Source organism: Phasianus colchicus, chromosome 2 (assembly GCF_987193195.1).
Source record: "Phasianus colchicus chromosome 2, bPhaCol1.hap1.1, whole genome shotgun sequence".
NCBI classification, from domain to species: Eukaryota; Metazoa; Chordata; class Aves; order Galliformes; family Phasianidae; genus Phasianus; species Phasianus colchicus.
Window position 1 is genome coordinate 9,888,818 of NC_143437.1, and position 26,366 is coordinate 9,915,183.

General features: G+C 42.6%; 1 protein-coding gene across 9 annotated transcripts in view; it reads left to right on the forward strand.

Annotated features, from left to right (window-relative positions):
* The window catches only part of LCLAT1 (lysocardiolipin acyltransferase 1), a 121,349-nt gene extending 96,111 nt beyond the window's left edge, over positions 1-25,238 (forward strand). For 5 of the 9 annotated variants that reach the window (XM_031598613.2, XM_090134745.1, XM_090134743.1 and 2 more), the window contains one exon: positions 13,791-17,808. In XM_031598613.2, the coding sequence (XP_031454473.1) occupies positions 13,791-14,299 (509 nt within the window). In that variant the 3' untranslated portion in view covers positions 14,300-17,808. Of the gene's footprint in view, positions 1-13,790; positions 17,809-19,848; positions 19,958-20,276; positions 20,398-23,116 lie in introns of those variants that run through there. The other 4 variants (XR_016463915.1, XR_016463917.1, XR_016463914.1 and 1 more) reach the window with 4 other exon arrangements.
* Positions 25,239-26,366: the final 1,128 nt, after the last annotated feature.

Genomic DNA, 26,366 nt, shown 5'->3' on the forward strand with positions numbered 1-26,366 from the left:
AACTCACTGTACCAGTCAATTCAAATTGCCGGAGTGTGCCAGAGTTCTACTCTACCGATGGAATTATTCATTCATGCCTGCAGTTGGTGAGAATGAAGTGATGTTATGATGACTTCTCAGATTGCAGGTTGACCTAGAAAAGTACTCCGTTTTATAGTCTTTCTGTGATATTGGCTATTATTACAGCAGCGTGTTCACTCTTCTAACACTGTTTTTTAATTTGACATACAATATATCTTATAAACTGACCAAAGACTGCTTCAATTTCGGTATGCAGTACACTTAAACATGTGTCACTACAGGTGCTTAAACAGAAATTGTCAGCTTGCTGAATGAATTTTGTTGTCAGCTTTGATATTTGAAATGCTATTTCTACCATGAACCACCACAGTTAAAATTGCTTTCATCACTTAATGAAACTATGACTGTAGGTTGACATTGCATTGGGAGAAGAAAAATATTAGGTCTCACTTTGTTTTGCATTTCTTTTGTCTTGGTCACTAACTGTGTTTTTTCAGAGGTATTCATGCTGTGATTGCTTATTGTTTCTTTTGTTTGCTTTCAGAAGGTAGTGTATTCGGAGGAGTTGCTGGGAGTTTGTTTTTGTCACTGTTGCTTAGGCAGAAAACACTGAGATGGGTTGGCTTTGGATTTCAGCATTCATTTGTCATGTTTTCCATATACAGCAAAGCAGCTCAAGTTCTTTTGTCTTGCTGGGCAAGCTCAGTTTCTACCAAGTACCTCTTACAGTTAAGCTGTCTATGAATTCAGTTAAGTTGCAGTGGATTTTTCATCACCCTGTCATTTATTTGCAAAAGACCAACTGGTGCTTTATCATTTTGCAACCCTTGAAAAGTTTAGTATAAGCTGTTCCACAGATGGTAGATGCTCTTCAGATAAAATCAGTCTTTTCTCCCACCTTTGTTGATGTGTCATAGGAACCTGTGGCAACTTCTATGACTAAGACTATGTAAGCATAGTCTTTCTCCTTCCCATTGGGCTGGAAAAAGGGAGACATCTGGTTGTACCTGGCTGTTAAATAAGTTCTGTGCCATGTGAAGCTTTCCTGCAGGCAGATCAGAGCTCTAAGCAGTGATTCCATCAGCCCTGAGCCAGTTCACTCCCCTGACCTTCCTTCTTCCAGGGCAGAGGCATGGCGGCATTTGCCTGTGGCCCGGAGAGCTTTTGGCCTTTCCATTATGGCTGAAGGTCTGCACACCTGGTTGTGTCCATAGGGCAAATAGTGAGTTTGAGTAGCTGTTCTCATGTCAAGTCATGGGCATTGAGACAGATTAGCAAGGTGTCAGCAGCTGGAAGCTGGTTATAGTGGATTACGTTATGTATGCAAGCACTAGAAGGGAAAAAAAACAAGTTACAACCAAGGAAAGTGGAGTTTTCTGAGATCTATTACTGATATGTGTGTTTCACGTCTCTCCATTTGCTTCTCCAGTGTGATTCAGGATTTCAGAGTGGAAGAAGTTGTGGAGTAAAGACCATGTGATGCCTTTTGTGCTTGCAGTGGTAAGACTGGGGAGCTGTGCTGAGAAATTGTTCAGGAAAACTTGAGGGAGAGTGTTTCTGAGCTCAAATGTGTTAGATCTATTTGTTTCCTATAGCAAAGTGTCCTTAGGGAAAAACATAGCTCAAAGGAATTTCCTGCGATGGCAAATATTCTTCCCTTAATTAAGCATTGTCTTCTCAATGTGCTGCATGAAGCTTGGGGGCTTTCATTTTTCTCTAAACTAAAATGCTGAAGAAAAACAATTGCCTTTTGACAACAGTGGACTTTCTTTCTGTGAGTGCTATGAAATAAACCGAACTGCCTCGGTTTGTTCCTTGTGAATTAGTTATGTACATACTCATGTTTGTGTCAAAAATCAATGTTCAAAATGTTAGTAACAACTGCTTTCACTTACCAGCATGGGATTACAAGACCCTGGCTTTTTGCTTTTCCCACACTTCTCACTTCCAGATCAGGCAGCACTGAAATGTTATGTTCTCAACCCACCTGTGAAAAAATATCAAAACTGTGGTGGGAGAGAGACCAAAAGTAATTGCACTGCCTACAGACAAGCTGTAGGTTGTCTGGTAGAGTCATTGCAAGGCACACCGCGATCTTCTGCCTCACAAAACGACTCCTGTGGTCTGTGAATGTTGTGCGGTGCTGCGTAAAGCCCGGAGTTGCACTCAGTGGTCTGTATGCGTCTCTTCCAACTTGGGTTATTCTGTGAATATCTTCTGATTTGCATTAAAAAGGAGCAGACCATTGTCACCCGTGGCTTTAACAAGAAGGTTGAACATGCTGATTATGAACGTCAACCTGTTCTTAGTTGCCTTGGGCAGAATGCTACATTTGGCTCAATAGTAGGTCATTGCGAACTGGGGTGAATGGTCTTTCTCAGCCTCACTGTGGAAATAATGAGACCAGATCTGAAGACGAACCACTGGCCCCACATCGTACTTTTGCTTGAGATAAGAATTGGGTTTTACTTCTCAGACTGGCAGATTGATAGTATCACATACATGGAAGTACAAAGATGGGTATTAAGAAGTCAGCATCCATCTAGACATGGGAATGTCTGTGTTGGCACTCTGCAATCTTTTCTCATTTTCATTTGAAGGATTGACTCTGGCATTATTTTCCAAAGCATCCCTATGAACAACAGTAGTTGGAACAAAACTGTAAGCTAATCTTCTTATTTCTGCCCTAGCAGAAGGGTAGATTTATGTTGGATGTCAGGGAGAAGTTCTTTATAGAGAGAGTGGTGAGGTTGGAACAGGCTGCCCAGAGAGGCTGTGGATGCCCCATCTCTGGAGGTGCAAGGCCAGGTTGGATGGGGCCCTGGGCAGCCTGGTCTAGTATTAGATATGGAAGTTGGCAGCCCTACCTGCAGCAGGGGGGTTGGAGCTTGATGATTCTTGAGGTCCCTTCCAACCCAAGCCATTGTATGATTCAATGAGGGTGTGTGTGTTATGTGAGGTTACTCTGACTGAGGAGACTCCAAAGACCCTTCAACTTGATAGCTTCTTTTGCAACAGCGGCGCTCCACCTCCAAGCTGCAGTAGGGCTTGGGTCTGATCCCATGTTCTTAGGGAGAAAAGGAACTGTGTAATCATTATTACCCTTTTAAAACACTTTTAACCACAGCCTGCGAAGGCATGGCAGTGCTTTATCTGACAAGCATGTCGCTATCTTTCATCAGCTGATTATAATCATCATCGAAGTTCCAGTGTGTCTGTTTTTCCCTTTTCTTTTTTACCATTGTGTTTTGTTTAACTTTCCCTAATGAGCCCAGTGAAAAGCAATTGTTCTAAATAAATCATGTGCGCTACAAAGCAGCATATCACAATTAGGTTTCCATTATACTTTAATTAGGCATTCCATTATTAAATTGATGTCTTTGGCTTCTTCCAGGTCCTCAGACTAATCCTGAAACAAATTCTTCTTTGTGGATAAATATTAGTCAGTCGTAATTAAAGACTATTCATAGGAGTTGCAGCTTTTCATTAAATCCCTTACTGATTAAGATGGCTCCCCCAAGTACCGGGCTGATTAAATTTAATGAGATTTGTCCACTTGTGTGTTGTGGTCTGGTGGAAACTGTTTTAGCACCAGGGGATTGGGTACAATACGTCCATATCTCTCAGTGCACGCAGTCGTGGGCCTGCATGCCTGTTATTTGCAGTGCTGTACACTTTTGTTTTAGGAGGGGGTCTACGTTTTGTTTTGTTGGTTGACAGGGGAAAAAAACATGACAATGGAATTAGTGGTATTAGAGTTGAATCTCGAGGGATTAAATTCCATTAAATAACTGAGTGTATAAGGTTAGAGGCCGTGTTTTGTCGATTAATTCAAGAGGCTGTGCTGGTTAATTGAAGCCCAAGTGTCTCTCTGCCCTAGACTGATACCATCTATTGAGATGTATAGATGAGCTTGTTTCTATGTAAATATACCTCAGCTGCACATTTAGATCATAAAACAAACATTCTTGGCAGAAGTTCCTCAAAAGGTAGTGTGTGACACGTTTTCAGAGCAAAATCCTTGCCCTGGATTTTAAACAGGGTGGAGCAAATGGATAATGTGGCCTTATTGTTTATCAGTCAGAAGGAAGTTATAAGCCTAACTCTTTTCTCTGTGCTGAAATTGTACCTTCTTGTCGGACTGCTGGTGCTGTTCTGCATTCCTTTTGCTTTGTGCACTGAAAGGAAAACAAACCACTGTGACCAAGAATGGCAATAGCACAGACCGGTGAGGCATGAAATGGGAGAGATTGGCTCAGGATGTCTGTAGAAACACTCCATTCAAATATTTGAGGTGGCTGCTAGCAGGTGTTTTTTCAACGTCTAGTTTATATTCTATTTCTGTTGCAGGGTACATTTTCATCAATTATTTTGGATTGGTATGGGCCGTATTCGTAACACTGAATCTCTCAAAAGTTTGAATGTGTTTTGAGTTTCTTCTCCTGTATCCCGGATACAACAGCTCTGGGTGTATCATCTAGCCTACCTTTAGCCTTGCTTCCAATTGAAGTTTATTTCTGATGCCAGGTTGCTCCAAGGAGGCTCAGTGACCATGAGTGATGCCGGGGACAGTTTGAAGAGGGCAAGTTTGTCTAAAAGTGGAAGGTCACTGAGCAGCTAAAGAGTACTCTCTAGCGGCTGATCCTGGGTAGTGATAAGAACAGAAAGCAGCATGCACCGAGTTAACAGATTGTAGCTATTAAGAAGGGAGAAGAAGTAAGGGAAGGCAATTAAGCTGAACCGTTATCTTGATCATAGAAGAGATTGAGTGTAATTCAGTAGAAGCCCTTGTTTATTTATTTATTGCTACCATTGCAATACAGTTGGATAACGTTATGCTACTCAGCGCCACCGTTCCATTGGCACGAACTCAGGGTCTGACCAGAAGTGACAACTCCGTGGCATTCCTAAAAAGATAGGATACACTTTCATCAGATGATTACTGTGCAACAGCTGCCAATCTGCTTTCTTCTAAATATCTGTGGTGAATTATTTTGTTCTAATCCTCAAGTTCCATCTCATGCTGACTTTGCAACGACTTCACAAAGGGCAAGACTCAAAATGCAGGGTTAGTCTGCAGATCAGCTGGAGTCTAATGGTCCTGCATTTAAAACAATTTGAAAACATTAGAAACTGTGAGAAAATCATGAGAAATTCCTACTCTACATCCTGGCTAATCCCAGATTTATTAAAAAAAAAAAAAAAAAAAAAGTTGTTTGAAAAGAATGTAAGCAATGGCTTTGGAAGACATAGAGGAAATAAATAAGTTGAATAGGGAGATGGAGGAGGGCAGCCCATTGAATGCTTGTACTTTAGTACGTGCTTTAGGATGCTGAAAGCTACAACGTGACAGTTCATACATACTGCTGTTCCTGACAGCTTTAGGAACATATCACTTTTTATTCCCAAAACTCCCAGACTTTAAGCCAGATGCATTGTTCACCTAGTAGTGATGTCCTGCAATTCTGAACATCACTGGTATGGCAGTTGTGTATGCAAACTGTTCCAGAGTGTTTTGTTTGACTGTTAGCTCAGTGAGGCCAGTCGGCATGACAGTGGAAATTTCAGATGCAGCAGCTGGATTGTAGCAGGAGTGGATTGCCTCCAGTAAGGATATGGTTTTGGTTTCAAAGATTGATGCTGAATTCCAGCGGTGCTGCAGAGAGATTGTTCATCTAGGCAGAGGGCAAAGAAATACACATCGATGGATTACCTCTTTCTCAGATTCTCAGGGATTTCAAATGCCTACCAAACAACCAAGAAATTAGGAGGATAGTCTGTCGTGTTACAAGATAAGAATCAGCTTGAGTTGTTTGTTCATGCATTATATATAGATGGGATGTATTTTAAGGTTATATGATACCTTGCTTTTGCTTAATTGTTATGATGCTTAGCTTTACTGAAGTACTTGTATGACTAATTGAACTTCTTTGGTTTTAACAAAAAACCAAACAGCTGTTCAGCTCTTTCCTGATGAATGTAAATTTGTCTTTCTGCAAAGATACCTTCTGACAAGGCAGACTGCATGTGATGCTTCTAGAAGGATTTCACTGCAGTACAGTAAATTATCTTTATTTCAAACATAATTGTGATTTTCATGTCCGTTTGCCAGGAAATTCATGTTAAAGCTCAGTGGAGCTGATGAGTTGCATACCAGTGCGTCAGAGTCTGTCTCTTACATGAAACATCATTTACAAATAAGTAGTAGTGTACAATAAGCCTAGAAACAATTTGTTTTCTTCTTTCTAGCATGTAACATACCTTTGAAAACCAAATTTCATGTGTGTATGTGGAGCAGACATGAAGTGTGGGAAGCTGGGCAGGCAGGGGAAAAAATATGTTATATTTGTTATCTGGATTTGGTAAATATAGTTCAGGAATGATAAAAGAGTGGTGAGTCAGTTATGCCTGGTCATCCCTATTGACTGAAAATAACTTCTTATTCCAACCCTTTTATCCCTTTGCTCCCTCCTCTCCACATATTTTGTATTTTATTAATAGCACAAGCAGCTTTCGCTTTGCAGTTCCTAAATAACCCTTTGGGTTCTAGGAGAGAAGACTGAAGGGCAGCCACCATCTGGCAGCCTTGCAGATGGAGCCTCCTGGTCAACGCTTTCCCTATCGTGATAGCTGGGTCCTTCACTTCCCCTGCACACCTCTCCTTCGTGTGCTCCCACACTGAACACGCAGCAGATGAGGCTCCTGAGATCACTGGAATAGTGGTTGCAGCGTTACCCAGTAGTGACGCACGGCATTTCACACCTGACTTTGATAGCGGTTGGATCCCAAGGCCAATATCCGGAGAGATGGTGAGGTAGAGTTGGAGCTGTAAAATGTTAATGCTGGTTCTGAAGTGGTGTGAAACAGGTGGAATTCAGCACTGCTGCATGTACTCTCAGCATGTTTAGATGATTCTCTAAAACAATTTACAAGGTTGGTAGATCAGACTAGCACTGCATGACCCGTTTTATTTAACAGAAATGTATGGTCAGGAGGTAAAAACAGTTCCTTCCCTGTTGCCTCCCTAGACAGCTTTAGTTAGTGATGTTTTCTTGCATGCTTTTGACACGTGGCATCAGACTGCAAAACAGTGGTTTGAATGTATTGAACAAAACACTTAAGCTTGTGTAATGTATGCTGACATTTTTGAGGATGTCCTTAGACCTCTCGATCTCTGTACTATCAAGTGAAAGATACCTTGGGACGGTTCCCAGTAGACTTCTGCTCCCATGCACAGCACCCAGAGCACTGCTTCTTCCTGCTGCTGACCAGAAAACTTGGTTTCCAGCTTCAGAGGCAAGAGATGCTGGTGCCTGAACTCCGTCTTCTCTGGAGGAAGGTCTCTATATCTCCTTTTATCATAGGGCCAATAGAAAAAGGGATAACTAGAGTAAAAATTGGTATGCAGGATCACTGTTCTCTGTTAATCAAGGTCATTATTATCTTTCTGTCTTTTTTTGTTTGCTTATTTGATTGCTGCACTTAGCCAAAAAAGATTTCCAATAGCTACTGAATTGAAAGTGATTTAGGTGAACCGTGGTTGACACTGCTGCTTTAGAGAGGGCTGCCTGCAGTTTTAAATCTCAGCAAGGATGATGCTTCCCAAGAGAAGCTGTAAATTCTTGAATCTGCTCCATTTTGATACTCTGGAATGTATTTTTCTCAAAGAAAAATGACTGAAATCTCAGGAGCCCACACAATAATGTTTCGTAGTAAGCTGTTTTAGGTAGATTTTGTTTTAATGTCCAAAAATGTATCTTTGTCTCAAAGCTAGTGTAAAAAATCAGATATTGAGCAGTGTAGACAATCTGTTCTACTCATTTTTAGCTTTGCTTTCATTATGTTTGTTTACAGATGCTGAGCTCCTCCTGCTTACTTTCCTAAGGAAATATATATAAATATATTCCGGATAAAGTTTTTAAAAAAAAATAGTGGTGGGGCACTGGCACAGGTTGCATCACAGGGAGGTGATGGATGCACCGTCCTTGGAGATGTTCAAGGTCAGGCAGGATGAGCCTGAGGCTCTGAGCACCTGACGGAGCTGTGGATGTCCCTGTTCATTGCAGGAGAGTTGAACCAGATGGCCTTTAAGGATCCCTTGCAACGCAAATGATTCTGTGCTATTGAAGGGAGAGTGAAAAAGCTACAGGTGGTGTTTATGTAAGTCTGAAGATGTGATGCATTCAGAGTTGTGTGATTATGGAATAGGTATGCTGCTCTGCAGGAGAAAGGTGTAGTTACACTGTGATGGGAGATGGAAGGGACAAGGCTCAGGGGCCTTGTGTATAGGATGGACTCTTCACAGAACAGTTTTTCTTAAGTTTATCATGACTATTTTGTTGTGAAAGCACCTTAACATGCCTCTCTCCATTCTGACTCCACCACTCATCAGCTCACTTCTCTGTGATATACTACAGTTAAGAATAGCATCTTCTCTACTGAATTAATGCAAAGGAAGAGACCATATAATCTTTGCACGATTTAAGGTAGTGTCAGTGGTATGTAAAGTGGGATGAAGTCCAGCTGCTTAGATCCTCACTAGGAATGGAAATGGATAATAAACCACCACTGCTAATGTTGAGGAGACTCAGCTACCTGTTCACCTTCCAGACTGTTGAAAGCCTGAGTAGTGCATTACATGGATTTACCTCATTTTTGGCACAGTGATGGTCATTTTGGCTTTTAAGAGCTGCTGCTCTGAATCATCATTTTGGCCCTCAAGTCACTGCTTATATAGATCTCACAGTGAGCTTGCTCAGCATTGCTCCGTCCCAGGTATGAGCAAGAAAATGTCCTTGTCACTAGCGTGAATCATTGCTGAGGAATGAGCAGTGCTGGAGCTGTGGAGTGATCCTTACACTGCAGGGGATGAGGGTGTGCAACCAGCCTTCTTATTTGGGACTGTGTTCTTGGGCTGAACATCAGTAATGGCAATTTTCACCAACTGCAACTTCAAATGTATTTGAAAGAAGCTTAAAATAGTTTAATCCTGGCTTTATATTCAGGCTACTTTTTCCCCTAGAAATGTATTGTGCTGGCATTGGGTTTTTAAACACGTCATTAAAAGAATTCAAAATTTACCTGTGATATCTTTACTTTGAACCTAATTAGAGACTCTTGGTTGTAAGGTTTTATAATATTGGGCTGTGAGATAAAAGGCTGATCTGTGCACACACGAAGGAGCACAGGGACATAATAGCAGGCAGGGAAATCCCAAAACACAGACAGAGAATTAGAGTCCTGTCCCACTTCCTCCTAGGGTTGTCATGGGGCAGCCATCAGCCATGAGCTGGGGTGGACATCCATCACAGTGTGTCACTGGGGGGGCACCTGCCCATCACCTTGTGCACAAAGGGCGATTACTCCTTGCAGGACTTTAGGGATCATTGTGGGATGCAGAGGAGAGTGTTTGGGCATTATACAAGATTTATGGGATACTAGGAGCCAGCTATTGAAGCTGCTGTATGTATGAGTTGGATGCTGGGAAGATCAGATGGTGACAAGTTGGCTACTAGAGGCATCTAGAGGTTCAACGCAGCTGGGTGCAACCCAACAGCATAGGGTCTGGGGTCAGCTGAGACCAGGTTGTATGTATGTCTGTCTCTGCATAAAACTGGTGGAAAAGAGGGCAACCTCACAGTTATTGGGCTACTACTGCTGACATTGTAACACGGAATAAAAATTCTGATGGAACAGCTGGTGTGGTGAGAGAATATGTCCTAACTTTTTGTTGAATTTTTTTTTTTTTAAAGAAGGCATCATTTTCTGATGTTGGTTTTTCTCTTGCCTAGAATCCTGGTAAATTCTTCCTATGCCACCTATAAGTTCAGTGCCCATAGCAACCAACTGTGCACTGTGGTTGCTTAAATAAATGTTGTGTATCAGCATATCCTGAAATATCAATCACTGTGACTGGTGGACAAAACATTTAAAGAGAAAAATAACTTTGTGACTTTTGTGCCATTCTGTCATCCCAGCATAGAGATTGCAACATGTATTAATCATTTTCCTTGTGTTTATAGCTGCTTAAAAATAATTTCAGGCAAATTTTATAATCATTCTTGAGCACAGTAGTAATCTTTTTTCTGAAGTGCATCTGTAAAGAGTATGACAGAATGATCTAGTTCTGCAGAGTGAAAGTAAGGAGAATGTAAAGCTACTGAAACTCGTGTGTTTGTGCCGAAGGACTGGGCTAGGCTACCTGACATTTTTGCCTTAATGGAGGTTTCTTAGTTAAATTAGATTTCAGATGCAACATTGTGAATATTATTTAATTTTCTCTGTCCTTGTCACCAGGACAGGTTCTTTGGCATCCCTGGCAGTGACTGGCCACAGGACTGTGGTTGTAATTAGAGATTTATTATTACGTAAGAAAGAAATGAACAAACAGCATAGCTCATCATCTGCAATTTCTAGCACTTGGCTTACAGTTGCACTGAATTTTTAGAAGTCTGAGTTACACATGCTTTTTTAGGTCACTTAGGAAGACCTGTGCAGGTCAGGTCACATTCTGTCAATCAGCACACAACACTTGGGGCACAAGTCTTGTAATGAGTGGAAATGGGTAAGAGCAGAATAAAGGAGATCCCGTGGACATCACAAAGAGCAATGTAAAGAGTGGCTTGTCCACTGGCAGCATCTCGAAACTATGCACAAACATATTTAATTCACTTCATTTTTTGACCCAGTAGAGAAGTAGAGTGGGGTGACTTCCCTTTGGGCGATTTCTTCTTAAAATGTACAGAAATAGAGGTTTTAAGTGGATCTTTAAATTCAGTCACCTCAATGCATCTCTACTCAGAATCTCTCTTTCAGTAGCTGACCTCCATCTTGCTGTTCATTTGAAGCATTTGCTGTTAGCTATCTTCAGGCTGCAGAGGGAACCAGCTTAACTTCAGAGAGCAACAGAGATGGTAAATGTGCTCTGGTCAAGGATCACCTTCAAAATTGCCGGATTAAGCCTAGCCTAAGGGAGTTTTGTCCCTGTTCATGGATGGCGTGCCTTCATCTGCTGCAGTTACTTTTCTAGCAGATACACCTGTTGCACATTTGGAAGTGATGTACAGATCCTGTCCATATTCTAAAATACTGTTGACAAATCAATAGAGAATATGCAGAACTCTTTGTTCAAGTGTATAGTGTGGATCCAGCAGCTTCACTGCACATAACAAATGGCAGGACATGCTTCTTTCAACAGCTGTAGAAAACTGATTGAATCTAGTCCTTTTCACCTGCCTGCATTGCCAGGGAATTAAAGTTTCAGTCTGCCTTTTGTGCGTTTTTAAATATGCATGACCCAAATAAGGGACCTGTTGAGAGGCTCTGATGCTCTTGCATGTGAAACCTGGTATTCTGATCTTTTCCTTCTGATGTTTCAGTGCTTTCAGATGTGATAAATTTACCTTTGAAATAACCATAATTTCTTCTTGTGTAAAATAGAGTTTAATAAGTAGACTTTGCAGCTGGCTGTTAGAAGATGCTGGTTGAAGTTGGCCACACTGAATGGATCATCAAGGGTGTGGTGACACACTGGAACAGGTTGCCCAAGGAGGTTGTGGATGCCCCATCCCTGGAGGCATTCAAGGCCAGGCTGGATGTGGCTCTGGGCAGCCTGGTGTGGTTGGTTGGCGACCCTGCACATAGCAGGGGGGTTGAAACTAGATAACATTGTGGTTCTTTTCAACCCAGGCCGTTCTGTGAGTCTGTGATCGCTTCATCATCATTTGCTTTAATTTTCCTGTTTGTAATGCAGAAAATATAATGCTCACCCTCTTGTATACAGCTCTTGGAGCTTTGTTCTGGATAGCTTTTTTAGAAACCTTTGTGCAGTGTAGACATTTTAGGATGTGGCAAAGTCCTGCTGAAAAGTATCAGTTTGAGAGTGCTCCACATTCATAGGTGGGGATTTCTGAACGAGGGACATCTATAAATTCTAGTTTTATCCCAAGCAAGTTTTTGAGCTAGGAAAGATACCACAGTCCACCAAATGTGCACGTATAATAAGAAGTATATTAAAAGCAATACTCTGACAAAGAGTTAGTAAGATGTACAAGACATAAATGCTTCTTTATCAGAATAATCTAATACTAAGCTGTTCAGTGCTTAACACAATTCTTACAATGATGTGGAAGTTTGTGTAAAGCCTTGATATTCCAAGCACATCCTGTAGAGTAATGACAAACTGCCTGTTTAGCTTCAGAGATACAAATGACTGCAAGGTGAGTGAGACGCTCAAGTAGCCCAAAGCACCTTTCACAGAAGACTTTTTTTCATACAGGGATCTCAGGAAAACTGAACCTTATCTGGGTTGCTCTTTAGAAACCCAAGACACAAAACTCTCTTGAGAGAAACCATTATAATATGCTACCATTGTAAAATACTCTGATGGGTGGCACAGGGGCTTTTTTTCCTCCTCTTGTGATAGTTGGAGTTGAACTTTAGATAAATCATTTTGAACATGGCCATTTGAAGTCTCTGTTCTGTTCCTGTCATCTTTGGAGCTGTGAAGAAGAGAAAAAGGAAAGGGAGAACAGAGCTGAGAAGAAGTTGTTATAGTTGTTTTTGCAAGAATTAACATCATCTATAAGAAAAAAAGTCTTCAGACACTGCAACTACAGACAGCATTTAGTCTCCAATTCTATTTTGCCCTGAGACAGCCAGCAAAATAGAAACAGCAACACAGGATAAATCACTGCTGGCAGAACTTAACGGTTATGCAATGTCCAGCACACCATGCACCTATTTTTAGATCAGTTTTATGCTAGCAGAATTTAGATTATGAAATCTGAAAAGAATGTCTAGTCAAAGGCTGAGGGCAGAGAAAATGTTTAGAAGAGCATCCATGTAAAAATGGTTAGTACAAAGATACGGTCATAAAACCAACTTTGGCAATTGTGCTGTCCATTTGAGAGTGTTGGCTTGGTCAGGCATGGTAATGAAGATCAGTTTTTTTCATCAGTATTTCCTTGAATTTCTAATCCACAGTTGCTTTTTAAAGAGTTAACTCTGGTCAGATAGTGGTATGTGGTTTACATAAAGCTCAGCTTCTCCACTGTTTGTACTGCACTTTGTGTTTACCAGCTCTGGAACGAAGTAAGCTGCAGCTCACCCCATTATAGAGTACCAGCTGCTCAAACGTAAAGAACTTTGTTAGATGGGGTGCTCTGCAAAGCTGGACGAGCTACAGAGAGGCTCCTCAGCCTTCGTCAGTCACCCTAGACTTAATGAACCTAATGGCATTTACCTGGTGTGTGCTTCGTGTATTACAGATCTTTGGGAAATTAGGCCTGTGTGTGCTGTTTGCTTCAGATCAAAGTTCAGACTAAATATTTTGCTCTGTTCACAGGAGTACGTAGTAGGTTATGTTTGATGAGTTAAAGGTACATTTTCAACATATGACTGTTTTGGAAATGTGTATTAGTGGATTAGTTGTGCATACCTTGTTCTTCTTCCAAAATCAGATTTGCATCTTTTCTCTTTCTGATTTGACTTTATCCTCTTATTCCCGGTGTTGTAATTCTACATTAGTTTGTGGAAGCGAGTGTCGTTTGTTTCCAAATGTTTTTGCTCAGATTCAGAAGAGGTAGTGAATGGGAAATCTCTGACCTCTCAGCCTCTGCGTTCCAGAATATAAAACAATCTCTGTGTAGCAAACGTATCTTTGGGGTTCCTTCTACAATTCTGGCAGTTTTCAATGTGCCTTGAAGTGAATTAGCGCTCTGGTTGTTGTACGGTCTGTATTGATCTTTTTCCCCAAATCTTTCTTCCAGGTAACAATCTTGATGCTATCCATGACATAACTGTGGCATACCCCCAAAACATTCCTCAGACGGAGAAGCACCTTTTGAATGGAAACTTCCCAAAGGAGATTCACTTCCATGTCCAGAGATACCCCGTAGAGACAGTGCCCACTTCTAAGGAGGAGTTGCAGCTTTGGTGCCAGAAGCGTTGGGAAGAGAAAGAGGAGAGACTTCGACGCTTCTATGAAGGTGGAAAGTGCTTTGATGAGACGGGGCAAAGCATTATTCCCCCGTGTAAATCTGAGCTCAGGGTCCTCGCAGTCAAGTGCATCTCACTCCTGTATTGGACGGTGTTCCCAATGGGTACGTTTGCACTGCTGTACCTGTACAGCTTTGCACGATGGTATTTTGCAACCATGATAGTCATCTTTGTTGTGCAGCAAAAGATATTTGGTGGGCTGGAACTAATTGAACTTGCTTGTCATCAATATTTTAAAAAGCAACAGAAACTTAACGACGCAAAAATTAAAAGGAAGTAGTTCTTGCGTAAGGAAGCGCATAATAATGTGTGGCTTCGGGACGTACTGCAACTTTTATGAACAGGAAAGGATTTTTGCATGAGAATTGTCTTTTACTATTGTTATTGTTTGCTAGACATTTGCACTTAATTCTGTGAAAAGAAAGAAAACCGTTAGTTATCATTGCGTGTGAAAATGATAGTTTTTATCTCTGAATGTAATTTCAACATTGCTCTTGCAAGCAGCTAGCAACTGCATTCTGCTGTAATTAAGAAACACGTTGCTGGATTATTGAACAATCAAAGGGGTGTTAATAAATATGACGTGCACTGAAAGTCCATGTACAAATCCCAACTGTCCGGCTAAGAAAGACAGATGTGTTGCTTCTGTACAATCATATTGCCATAAAGCACCGGATTTGAAAAGCTGCTATATTTAACGGTGGTTTGATGGTAGGTGGAAGCTGGAAGAGGATGTTCCATTTCTTTTTTTGCTATTTCAAATAGTCACACTTACTTTAAAATACTTTGACTTCATCTTCTTCAAACGGAAGAAGATGAACCACGCTATTCAACCTGTTCTGCCTCAATCAGTCAGAACTTAAAGGATTTTTAGGCCTGCCAGTGTTGTGTTGTGGTCTGAGAAACAGTGCTGGCTTTGCCTCCAGTTAAGTCTTTACTGATTATTTAATAGATCTATGCAGCTAGGTTTTGATTTCTCACTGTTCAAGCTGGTTTGGTGTTCCTACTATAGTACGTTTAGCTGCAGGATAGGGGAGCTGGGTTTTGTTGTTTTATTGGTGGTTCTTTTCTGGTAGAGGCAATAATATGTCTGTCTCTCGAGTATCTGGTAAATGGTTTTTCAAAGAGATCTCATTATAGACACTATTTGCTGTTTTTTTTTGTTTTTTTTTTTTTTGTTTTTTTTTTTGAGAAGGCAAGGTATCTTTTTTTTTAATTTTGAAGATTTTTGGTTTATTCTCACATTGCTTCTTTCGACATTTCAGTTGTCCAAATGCATAAAGAAGAAGATTGCCTTTTCTGTGCAAGCCAGCCAGACCTGTTGGAATGTATCCACAGTTGTCTTTGTATGAGTATTAAAAAAGATGGGTTTCAGACTATCACAACACAGGGAAACTGAGTTTCAGCTTCTTTTTACAGAATTATCTTGCATTGCCTGACTGTATCACTCCTTTTCCATACTTCTTTACAAGTTTTTATTATTTTGGGAGGCTCCCACTCTAACACACTTCCTTCTTTTCATGATATTAAGGGATTCTGAATATCATGAAATCCAAATTAAACTCTAAAAATGCACTTTGCAAGTGCAATGAATGTAATATCTACAGTAAAAGGTACAAACATTGCCAGCACTTAGGAGACACTTCAGGTTAGACTTGTTCAGCCTCAGCAATGTTAGATCACTTGGTCAAATGTATTGCTGCAAAACTTCCTGGACTTACTAAATGTTTGTTGTTTATTGCATGGAGACATAATTGAGCTAAACCAAAATAGCCTGACTGTATGTTGAGTTGTTCTGCTGTGAAATATGAACTGCCTATTTCAAGCACTGGGTCAGCACTGTAAGGTACATTTGTTTCTTCTGCAACGCTAAACATGTTGTCTCCTGTGTTTGTATCAAAGGCCATTTTTTGAATGAATCACCAGCCTCTATTCAACTGTCCCTCGCGAGGTGACAAGTATTTTTTAACCCGTGCTTCTAATAACTGTTTATTATGCAGAAAGTACTTGAAGCCATCGGTTTTATTCTAATTTTTTAATCCTTTTTTTCTTAAAAGATAAATAAAAGTAGGTTTATATTTGGGATTATGTTTCTAAATGATTTTTCATATTTATATTGTAGTCCCTAAAGTCGGGTAACTGTTGTTTTGTTGCAGTTCCTCTGTGGTATGGTGACGTTCCTTAATGTAATTTTGTGATATCAAAGGCATTTAGACAAAAGCCTAGATCTGCATAGCTGGTGTTTTTCCCTTAGTACTCTGCTTTGGTGCAGTTCCTTGTATGTCCACAGAACAGTCACCACAAGGGAAAAACTAAAATCAGCATCTATAGATAAGCAGAGGAGAACCAAAGGCTTTGAGTCTGTCCTGAGCCATGGCTGTGCTTTCACACCAGGAGTAGCCATGGCTGGGGCACACCAACAGCCTTAGAAGTCTTCAGGAATGACTTCAGAGGGCAGCTGTGACATAAATACCAGCTACACTTTTTCAGTCATTCAGAGAACTTTGTGATGTCATAAAGAGTACCAGAAACATTGAGTCCAGGTCATGGAGCAGGGAAAGATTTCTAGCGTATTTTGTATCTGTGTTTGATTAGAGTTGAATTCTGAAAGTGAAATACAATGCAGTTGACCCTTACAAGTTTTCTGTCCAGCTGGAGCCAAACGTGTAACTAATGTAATGTGGGAAATGTCCTGCAGATCTGTAATTCATCCTCCTCTCCCGTGGGTTCAGATTGAGCAGAAATAATCATCATCTTGTTAGCTCTAAAACGCTGCATTGGCACTGCCTGGCTGCATAAAGTAGAGGAGCCCATGGTAAGGGAGGAATCCTCCTCACAGGGAAGGCTGTTGACTTTGAGACAGGCAGGACTTTTCAGATGCTGTGCCTCATTTTTCAATTAGAAATGCTAGACAAAATAAATCAGCTTTTGTATTTAAAAAGTTGTTAAAATGATGAGGAAGATCCTTCTGTGTATGTTCTTTTCCTATTTGGTCAAAAAGAGCTTTTACTCAAAAGGTTTTAATATGTATATTTTGGGGAGAATACTTTGTTCTCATTCACCGTTTCCTTTTTCAGACTCCACTTACTAAGACGTGCTGGGTGAATCACTTGAAGTGTTTTCAATGCTGTTAGATTAAAGGTGCTAGTACTCCAGGAATCACACATCTACCTTTTGTGGACCTTGTATTGGCACCAAGGCTTATCTTACTGATTAGCCCAGTTTCTCATGGCTTATGTCCTCTCGCAGCCCCGGTAGACAGAGCACGTCGTTCAACCACGACTACTCCTGCTATGGGGTCTCCATCTCTGCTGTCTTCCTTATGTTATTCGAGAAACATGACTTGCTTTTCTTGCCTTTGAAGATACTCTTCGTTTGTTCCATCAAATGTTTCCACATCTGCGCTGTGGGTTTCTTTCTCTTTGCTCCAAACTGAAAGTTGAAGTCCTCTCATCTTTGTGTGTTTGTGCTGAAACTCATCTGGCTAACAGAACATCAAACCAAGACATTTCTCTTGTGTTCAAAGCTGCGGGGCTCCAAGCTGGTCTGTAAGGTGTTGTCTTGATCATACGAAATGTAGTTTCTAGCTCTGTGCATTGCATACATCTCTGTTGTTTAAAAAAGATGAGTGTTTTTATAAATTGATTTTATATGTACATTGTATGAAAGAAAATGCCAGGATACTACAAACCTACAGGAAGCCTTAGTTTTCAAAGTTCATTGGTTATACTAGGGTATTTTAACCATGTATCAATTACTCTACAGCAACAATAAAGTCTTGAAGCATTGCATGTGTTTAACTTCACTGTTTTCATTTTACTGTGTGACATATTCTGTATGGAATATTCTTAAGGAGCCTTGTCTTCACTCTCATTAATGTCTTGATCTGCAGGTACTTGGTTGGTGTTTTATGGCTGTTATGGTTGTTGAGGTGACATTTCCCTTCTGTTCCTAGGAAGTTGAGAAGATTGTACATTCCCTGCTGGCCTGTTCCCATAAAGTGATGCAGAAGCCTTTGGGCAGGCTGGAACTATAGCTCAATGTTAGCCTTGCTTGGTTTCTTAGCCAGTATTGCTCAAGAATTGGCTTGTAAAAGCATGTTAGGTATTGATATGCAGATAATTGCTCACCTGTTACCATCAGTGTAATTACACAAAAAGTGGTCTGTGGCAAGGTTCACTTACTTATAGGACCTGTTTTTATATGACTTTGCAGGCTCAGTGTGATTTGTCTCTCCATTGTCTGGAAACTAATTTGGTGTGGTAGGGTAAGAGCTGTGTTTCTTAGGAATCTCTGTGGCCCTTTTACCAAACAGAGTAACAAGGGTAATGCCCTTGATGTGACTGCCTCGTTGTGGTCAGAAAGACCGTAATAAACAGAGATTCTGGTAGCTGTTTTTATAGTTGGAGATGATATTTGGGATTTCTGTGTATGCTCTGAGCATTCAAATCAGTCTCCAGAAGTGGAAGTGTGCCCTACTCTGTACTGAGTGGCTTGTTTCTCTGAAAAGGCTGTTGTCACTTCCTTTTTGTTTCCTCAGGGCTCAAATATACACTGAACAAAATATTGTCTGTCTTACCTGGCATTAAAGAAAATAATAGTAAAGAAAGCTAAAGCTCTCACCTTCTGTCTGCCCTCAGCACTCCCTGTTTGGTTCAGTACAGCTGGCAGAAGGTTCAGTTTTATTTCGTGAGGACTGTGAATCAGATGGCAAGTTACCTCGACCAGAAATTATTAGCACAGTTGGTGCTTATAATGTGCTCGAGTGACTCTCTCGTCCTAGAGTGCAGTTGGAAGGGAATGGTTGTGCTGAGGCACAGCAGAGGCAGAGGTCTCATGTCTGTCCTTGCTGAACCTCTCAAGAATCCCGGCTCAGAGTGTCTCGATCTACACTCCAAATGCTTATCCTAGTTTTTAATTAAAAAGCTGAAGCTCTCGGACTTGCTGTGACTCTTCTGCAGCCACAGCCAGACCACACGACTGTACAGCAGCTTAAAAGCCCACCAGGGCACTCAACAAGCCTTTCTGCAGCAAAGAGCAGTAATGGAGACAGGAGCCCAGCCAGAAGCTTATCATCTGTTGTCTTCATTTCCACACCGAGGTTATCTGCAGAGCATCTGTTTCGGGGCTCCAGCAGAGCCTTGGACCCTGACACTGGGTGAGGGCAAACCTGACCTTGCAGTCACTCGATACAGACATGTCCATGGAGTGCGGGCCTTCTCCAGCCTCCTCTGGATGGATGCTGACTTCTCAGGAAGGTTTCTCTTTTCTATCTTTCCATCCGGAAAGGGGAGGATCTTTGCCAGGAGCCCCAAAATGCAAACATAAGGAAGTGTGTAGGCATGATCACAGCAAGGGCTTGGATCTGCCTCTATGTGAGGTGTGAAGGTTAAAGGCAGTCTTTCAGCTTTCTACCACAGCTAATGACGGAAAATGCTACACGAGAGAGTGCCTAATTAGGGATTAATGAGAAAGGAGCCTGTGGTTTTATTATCTGTTGGATATGAGCTCTGTGGATGAGCAGGAGAGCTTGCATTAGCTGCTTCCTGCAGAGTCTTCACAGAAGAAAAATCCTTAGCAGGCCCAGAGGTGGAGGAGAGAGCAGTGCTCAGCATCCCCCTCTGCAGGCTCTGGCAGACCCCAGACCTGTGGTCCTGTGGATTGCTGTCAGCAGGGGGACACTACTTTATTTTGTAGAACCTCTTCGAGGGTCAAAGGGGCTCCAGCTCCATGACAGCAGCGTGCCCTTGTGTTTTGGCACACATGAATGTGACATGTCAGGAGAGGGCTGGTCCAGGAACAACAGCGGAATTCTTTGCTTCGTTGTAGGACCATGCCTCCTCTCCTTTCCGGGGTGAAGCTGCCAGCAAGAAACACAGGTGACTGGAAGAGGTTGGATCACTGGCTGTTAGGTGAAGACAAGGATAACGCCAGGGAGGTAAAACACTTAATCTTTAGTTAGCTCTGTTGTTCTAAGCTGTTGCATAAAAGCTATTAATGTTATAATAGGACATAATGTATGCTTGCACAGTAAGAACAACAAATATAGGCAGAACAGTCCTGGTCATAAATATCCCTCAATCCACCGCAGCAGACCTCTCTGCCATCATTATGCAGCGCATGGCCAGCCTGGCTGAGCAGTGCCAAACAAACAGCCAGCACTGAATGCATTTAATGGCAGCAGCTCCTCCTCTTTCTAAACAATATGTGCAAACATGTCTTTCCGTCCCCTGGGGCTTTCATTGTTTTATGATTAGCAGGTCCCTGAATGTTCCTTGAGGAGAGACATCAAGACAAACCCACTGCAGGCCCTCCCCATCCATGGGGCTCTTGATGCATGTGCCACAAGGAGACAGAGGCCAAGGGCTAAGTCACTGGGTAAGAACATCTCTTATGTAAGTGTTTCTCATGTCTATTGATTCTGTGCTTCCTTCTGTATTTTGAATGTTTTAATGATTATTCTGCATTTTGCCATTCAGTTGTTGCAGTAACATCTAGGCCCTAAAGTTGTCAGTCACGATTTTTTGTAAGATCACAGCCCAACTCCATTACCTTGTTCTTTGATAAAAAGCTCATGAACTTTTTAAGCTTTCTGTATTGATGCAACATGCTGTTAGGTGCTCTCCTAGCTTTATTAACAAAACCTCCCCTGGCACAACTTAAGGCCATTCCCTCTCATCCTATCCTGTTACATGGGAGAAGAAACTGACCCCCACCTCGCCACAACCTCCTTTCAGGCAGTTGTAGAGGGCAGTAAGGTCTCCCTGAGCCTCCTCTTTTCCAGACAAAGTGCTCCAGACAAGATGCTGCCTATTAGAGGCATTTATATAATTGAAGTGGTCTATATTTATCAGAAGTGCATGGAGTTCCCACCTCAAGGGTTGGATACCCAGCAACTTGGAAAACGTTAGCTTTCCTAATGAATCATCAGGGAGAAGAACCTAAAAATATGACTGAGCTCTAAGAGGACGTGTCCTGGAGCTCAGGGAGCCAAAGTCAGGTAGCACCAAGTGCCATTCTTGCACTGGCTGAGTTGGGATGCTGCGCTCAGAAACTCATTGCCTGTGAGAGGGCAGTACCTGTGCTGGATCCTCATTTCAGACTTCAGCTGTGGTGTTTGATGTTGAGCCAGTGTTGAGCTAAAGAGAAAGACTCCTGACCCACACAGGGGTCTGCTGAAGATGTTTTGAGGACCACTATTGCTGCTTCATCTTGAAACTGAAAGCCAACACAGATTCAGCTTTGCCTGGGTGATCCTACTGCATGTGGCAGGAGACAGCAAGGTGGTCAGACAGACTGAGGGGTGTTTCTGCAGTTGTGCGTGAACAGAAGTGGTTAAGGAAAGATATCTTAGGCAAAGAGAACAGCTGGAGGAGAATAATGAATAGTCTCTTGCTTGTTTTTTTACTGTTGTAAGTGGTTGTTTCCCCACCATACCTGAGAACACAGCTTAGTTTGGGCAGAGTGGTCGTCTTCGTGCAGATCCTATGCTGATTTTGTGCAGTGTCTAGTCTGTGTCTTTTTAAGCTCTTAATCACTATGTCCTGGATCATAATTCTGCCTTCCTTTATACTAAATTAAAGACCTACCTGCTGGAGGCAGAGACTGGCCATACAGCCTGTCCTGCTGTGTGGTCTTCTCAGTGTATTGCTGGTCCACTTGTGTGACCATCTTGATGGCTCTACATCCCTGTAGTGCTCCTTGCAATGCCTTTGGCCCCCAGCATCACCTAGTTCAGCATCCTGCTCCATACAGTCTGTGTGTTTGCTAAAGGTGGCACAAAAGGAGTACATGCAATTCACACAGTGAATCTACTTGAAATGCAACACAATGATAGAGAGGTTAAACTGCACTGAGCCAGTGAATTAGTGACCCATCACAACCAAGGTCAATGTGCCTCTCAGTAGCATCCACAAAGCAGTCACTCTTATTCAAGTAAAATAATCCCCAGGGCTTACTCCAACCCATCTGGAGCCTCCACATTTTGTTATGGTTTGGAAAAGCGTCATCAGAAGGTGTTCTCTCATTGCTATTGTTACAAGTTCCCAAAGAACAGCCAGGCTTGAGGTTACCTAAACGAGCTGTAGAGTTTCCTGCCTCTACAGCCAGTATTAATTTAGCCCTGAAAGAGGGATACTTCTGAGCTGTGGGAGAGAAGAAGCAGAGTCTTGGGGATAGTGGAAGTGATGCATAGAGTGAAAAGACAGGAGGTGCAGCAGCTCAGGGTCTTCCCCAGGATGGAGGGACACAGGTACAGGCTGCCATCATGTTGTGCTCTGCACAGATGTCTATATGCACTCTTTGCATGAACTGCACCTGGATGCTTGCCTGTGGGGTTCCTGTGGTCACTGCCCAGCTCATCCAGTGACCTGGACACCCATTGGTGGCACTAGACTAGTCTTCCTGAACTATTGCTCCAAGCACCTGGGGGCAGCTCCCTGCCACTCCTGGCTGTGATTTGTCCACCCAACCCAGTACCACCAGCATGGATGCACTGGTCAGTCCTGGGAAATGAGGCTCTGTTGCTCAGCAACCAAGGAAAGACACTGATCCAAAACTATGTAGCTGCTCTGCGCACTGCATATTTCTTAAGCAAGGTAATTTATTTGGAAGAGAGCTGATTCTGGCAGCGCTCCTCATGCACATTTTCTGCTCTCCTCCATCCTCCATACAGATGGCTCTGCTGTTCCAAAGCTCCTCTCTCCTGCCCTGGCTGTGAGTCCCTATCCTGCAAGAGCTGCTGCAATTGGTTTTTATTTTTAAGTCCTGTGCCACAAATACCTGACCTTGATCATTCACTTGCAGCCCCAACAGCTTCATGAGCTTCACATCCTCATTTAGACAGCAATATTAACTGAACGAGCCCTACGGGTGCACAGGGTGGAGATGGCAGGCCAGTGTGCCCACAGCTGCTCCCCTAAGCGAAGACTGCATGGGCTGGGCTCATGTAAACCCTGCCAGATTTTCTGCTGGCAACAAAGAAGGTCCTTCAGAAGGAGTTAATGGGATGGAAAAGTGGATTATGGCCTTTGTGATGTTATTTTCCTTTTTTGGAACACAATTTAAATAACTTGTTTTTTTTTTTTAAATCCTTCAGCCCACCCCATCTGGGAGGACACAGTAGACCCTCATTCGTCATTTGGCTGTATGCAAAGAGATGCATGTGATAAATCAATCTGAGAGGAAGCGTGACCTTCCAAAGCAGGGATGCTGCTAAAGAGGATATGGGCCTGCAGACTGTCATGCAAGGAAGGATATTAGTGCAGACTCAGTCAAGAGAGAAAGCCAGACCACCACGCTCAGGCTTGGCTGTAAGTACCCAAGCATTCACCAGTGTTGAACTCGGTGATCTGGGCTTGAGGTTTGGTGGCACCTGCTCCCAGCTGGCTTATTGAGCTCCCAGATTCACTGCAGAGTCTCCTAATGCAAAGGCACTTGGCAAGCTTTCCCTTATTCCTTGGGCTGAAAGGTGAAGTTGAACCTGGAAGGTTCATGAGTGCTCCACCACATTTTTGAGGTGCAAAGCCAAGCACATGCAAAGAGGGATTTGCCATGGTACATGTAAAGGTACGGGAAATGATGGGAGCCTGCTCGTGGGAAGGAATGGTGCTGTGCTGTGGTGATGGGAGAAAATATGCTGCAGCCAGTACTCATTTAGGGGCCAGGAATGTGCTTTTGGTACTACAGCCAGGTCTGCTGCAAAATTTCAGCTTGACAGGAATGCCCAGGATGCTAAGTATGCCCTTCTAGAGTTCCTTCACCCTGAGACAGGCACCAGCTGATACATAAATTAACATTTTCCCCCAGCTTTCAGAAGCTTACAACAGGTTCTCTAATTGCACAAGTGTTTAGCACAACTTGACTAAATTTCTCCAGGCGCTGCTAATGAAAGTGAATCTACTGGGATGACAAATATCTTCCTCTTCTCACCCACAGCTGCTGCAACCGCTTCTCGTGCTCCAGTGCTGCCTTGCTGACTCTTGGATGCTGCCTGTGCAAGGGCCAGCACTGTGCATGGACCTGCCTTGATGCAGGTTATCGGTGGTCGGTTCCTCTTTCAGCAAATAGCTGTGGTGGAAAAGGACTGATCTGTAAGTCTCTTGTTGTCCTCCTGTCCATGCTTGGTGGGGAGACTGAATAAAATACATTGGATGCTGCAGGAAGACACAAAATTTAAATAAATTCCCCTTCCTCCTCAGTAATCAAAATGTTTCTCCCCTAAGAGCCCCTTGATTAATCGATCTCGCAACTGACAAATCGAGGACGGGAATTCAAAATCCAATTGAAATGGAGGAAAACAATGTTATGCACCATCTGATGCAGTCAGCGATGTCACAGAATGAAATGACTGCAGAAAAATAGGGGCTTGTGCTGGACGAGCCGTCATTAAGATGTGGCGAGGGTATTATTAAGTAAAAGAACATTGATTTTGTTTGAAGGATTTGGCCGTCCATATTAAATATCATCTCAGTAATGTGATCTCAGTAGTTGCTTGAAATGTCAGACTCACTTGGCTACATCTGTTTGCTGGGGCTGCTGCCGGAAAATGGAAATGAAAATTTCATTCTTTATCAGCCATTGGTCTGCTTTAGCAACTTGATAGGCTTCACCCTGATGGGGCTGAATTAGCATATGAGCTCACTACAGGGAATATAGGTATGCCAGGAACGCTGGTGTATATAAAACATGTGTGACAGTAACGAGATGAGTAATTTATGCAGGCAGAAGCAGCCACCATAGCGGGATATTTCAAAGCCAGGAACCTCTGTAAGCTCTGGGCTTTCATGTGATGTGCACTATGGATCCACCTGTCCAGGTCTTCTGCTGCATGAGTACATGCAGTGCTGCTGGCTTCAGCTCCACGTTCCTGCTTTGGGAGAGCATGGAGCCTGCATCTCTACACCCACACACACTGCTTCTGTCAGGTACCCAAATCCCAGTGCCCTTGGTTCTGAGGGAGGTAGAAACACGTCTGTGTTCTATGTGAGTCCTGCTGAAGGCAGCCCTTGGCTGGGGCAGCCTATGAGGCCGCCTGTCACTGCTGAGGACATCTGTCTGTGTCTCTGGGAGAGGTGCTCAGCATTGCCACCAGCTCAACCTGCCAAGAGGAAAGCAGCAGCCATGTCCCAGCCTGGGCAGGGGTTGGGACTGGGTAGGTTGTTGCATCCCTACCAACCAAGCCATTCTATGATATTTTCTAAGAAAAAAAAAAAAAGAAATAGGAGAAGAAAACGGAAAGAGGATAATTTTGTGTTTGTTGGGTGAGCCTGGTAGCCACAGATCACAAAGGGGAAAATATGCATGGAGAGTAAAACAAAGAAGCTTTTGTGTGATGCCAGCAATTTTTCTTTCCTTTTCTGAGAAAGGAGCTGTGTGAATGTGAGGTGTGAGATTTTGCTCTTTCAAATGGCTGAGTCAAACACCAGCTCAATTACAGAGAGCAGTGCAGGAATATGAAGGACACAGAATAACCATGTTTTGTCATTCCTCCTGCAGACTCAACATGTGTAGCGAGCGGGAAGAAGGGAAAAGATTGTGATAGAATTCAGATGGGATTTGGATAGAAGTTTTCAAATGAAATTTAAAGGTTATTCTTAGACCCAAATGCAGGGTGCTGCTCCAAGGCATGAGCAGACTGGCAAACAATCTGCATTTTTCCACTTAATATTACTTCTAGGGATGTGTTTACCACATAAGCAGAAAGAATTGCAAATGTTGTACTGGGTACATTGTCAAAATCTTAACCTAAAGATTTTCGTCTCTATAACTGACCACTGATACTATTTTTTATTTTGCAAATGAGCAGTAGTCCATGTGGCAAAAGCCAAATGTAGAGGAGAATACTAAGAAGTGGTTGTTGGCCACAGTGGCTGTTTTCCTTAGGGGTTTGGTGACCACCGGAGACAGACCGCTAGCATCCCTATCCGAGTGCTGCAATATGGGGTTGGTTTGGGGTTTTGCTGCCCTTGCATTCACTCTCTCTTGCAAGTTTCCCCAGATGCTGCCCTTCCTTCCAAGCAGCAAGGGAAGAAGGACACTGCCACCCTACACACTTCCCTTTGAGGCCACATTTTGCTGTCCCGGCATGTGCGCATTGACTCCACCGCCGCCCTCCATTGAGCTGTGCACTGAATGATGATGAAGTGACATCGTCATGGCAACACGTGTTGACTTCCCGGTTGCATAGCAACCTGATGCAGGCTGATGTAAGAGGTGTGCTTGTTTCCTCTGCTGGCTGCGCTCCTTTGATGTGCCTACGAGATTCGGGCTTGTTTTAGTCTATTTTCTTTCATTTTCTGGACATGTTGTGACATCAGTGTGATGCTGTGTGTGTGCACAGAGGAAAA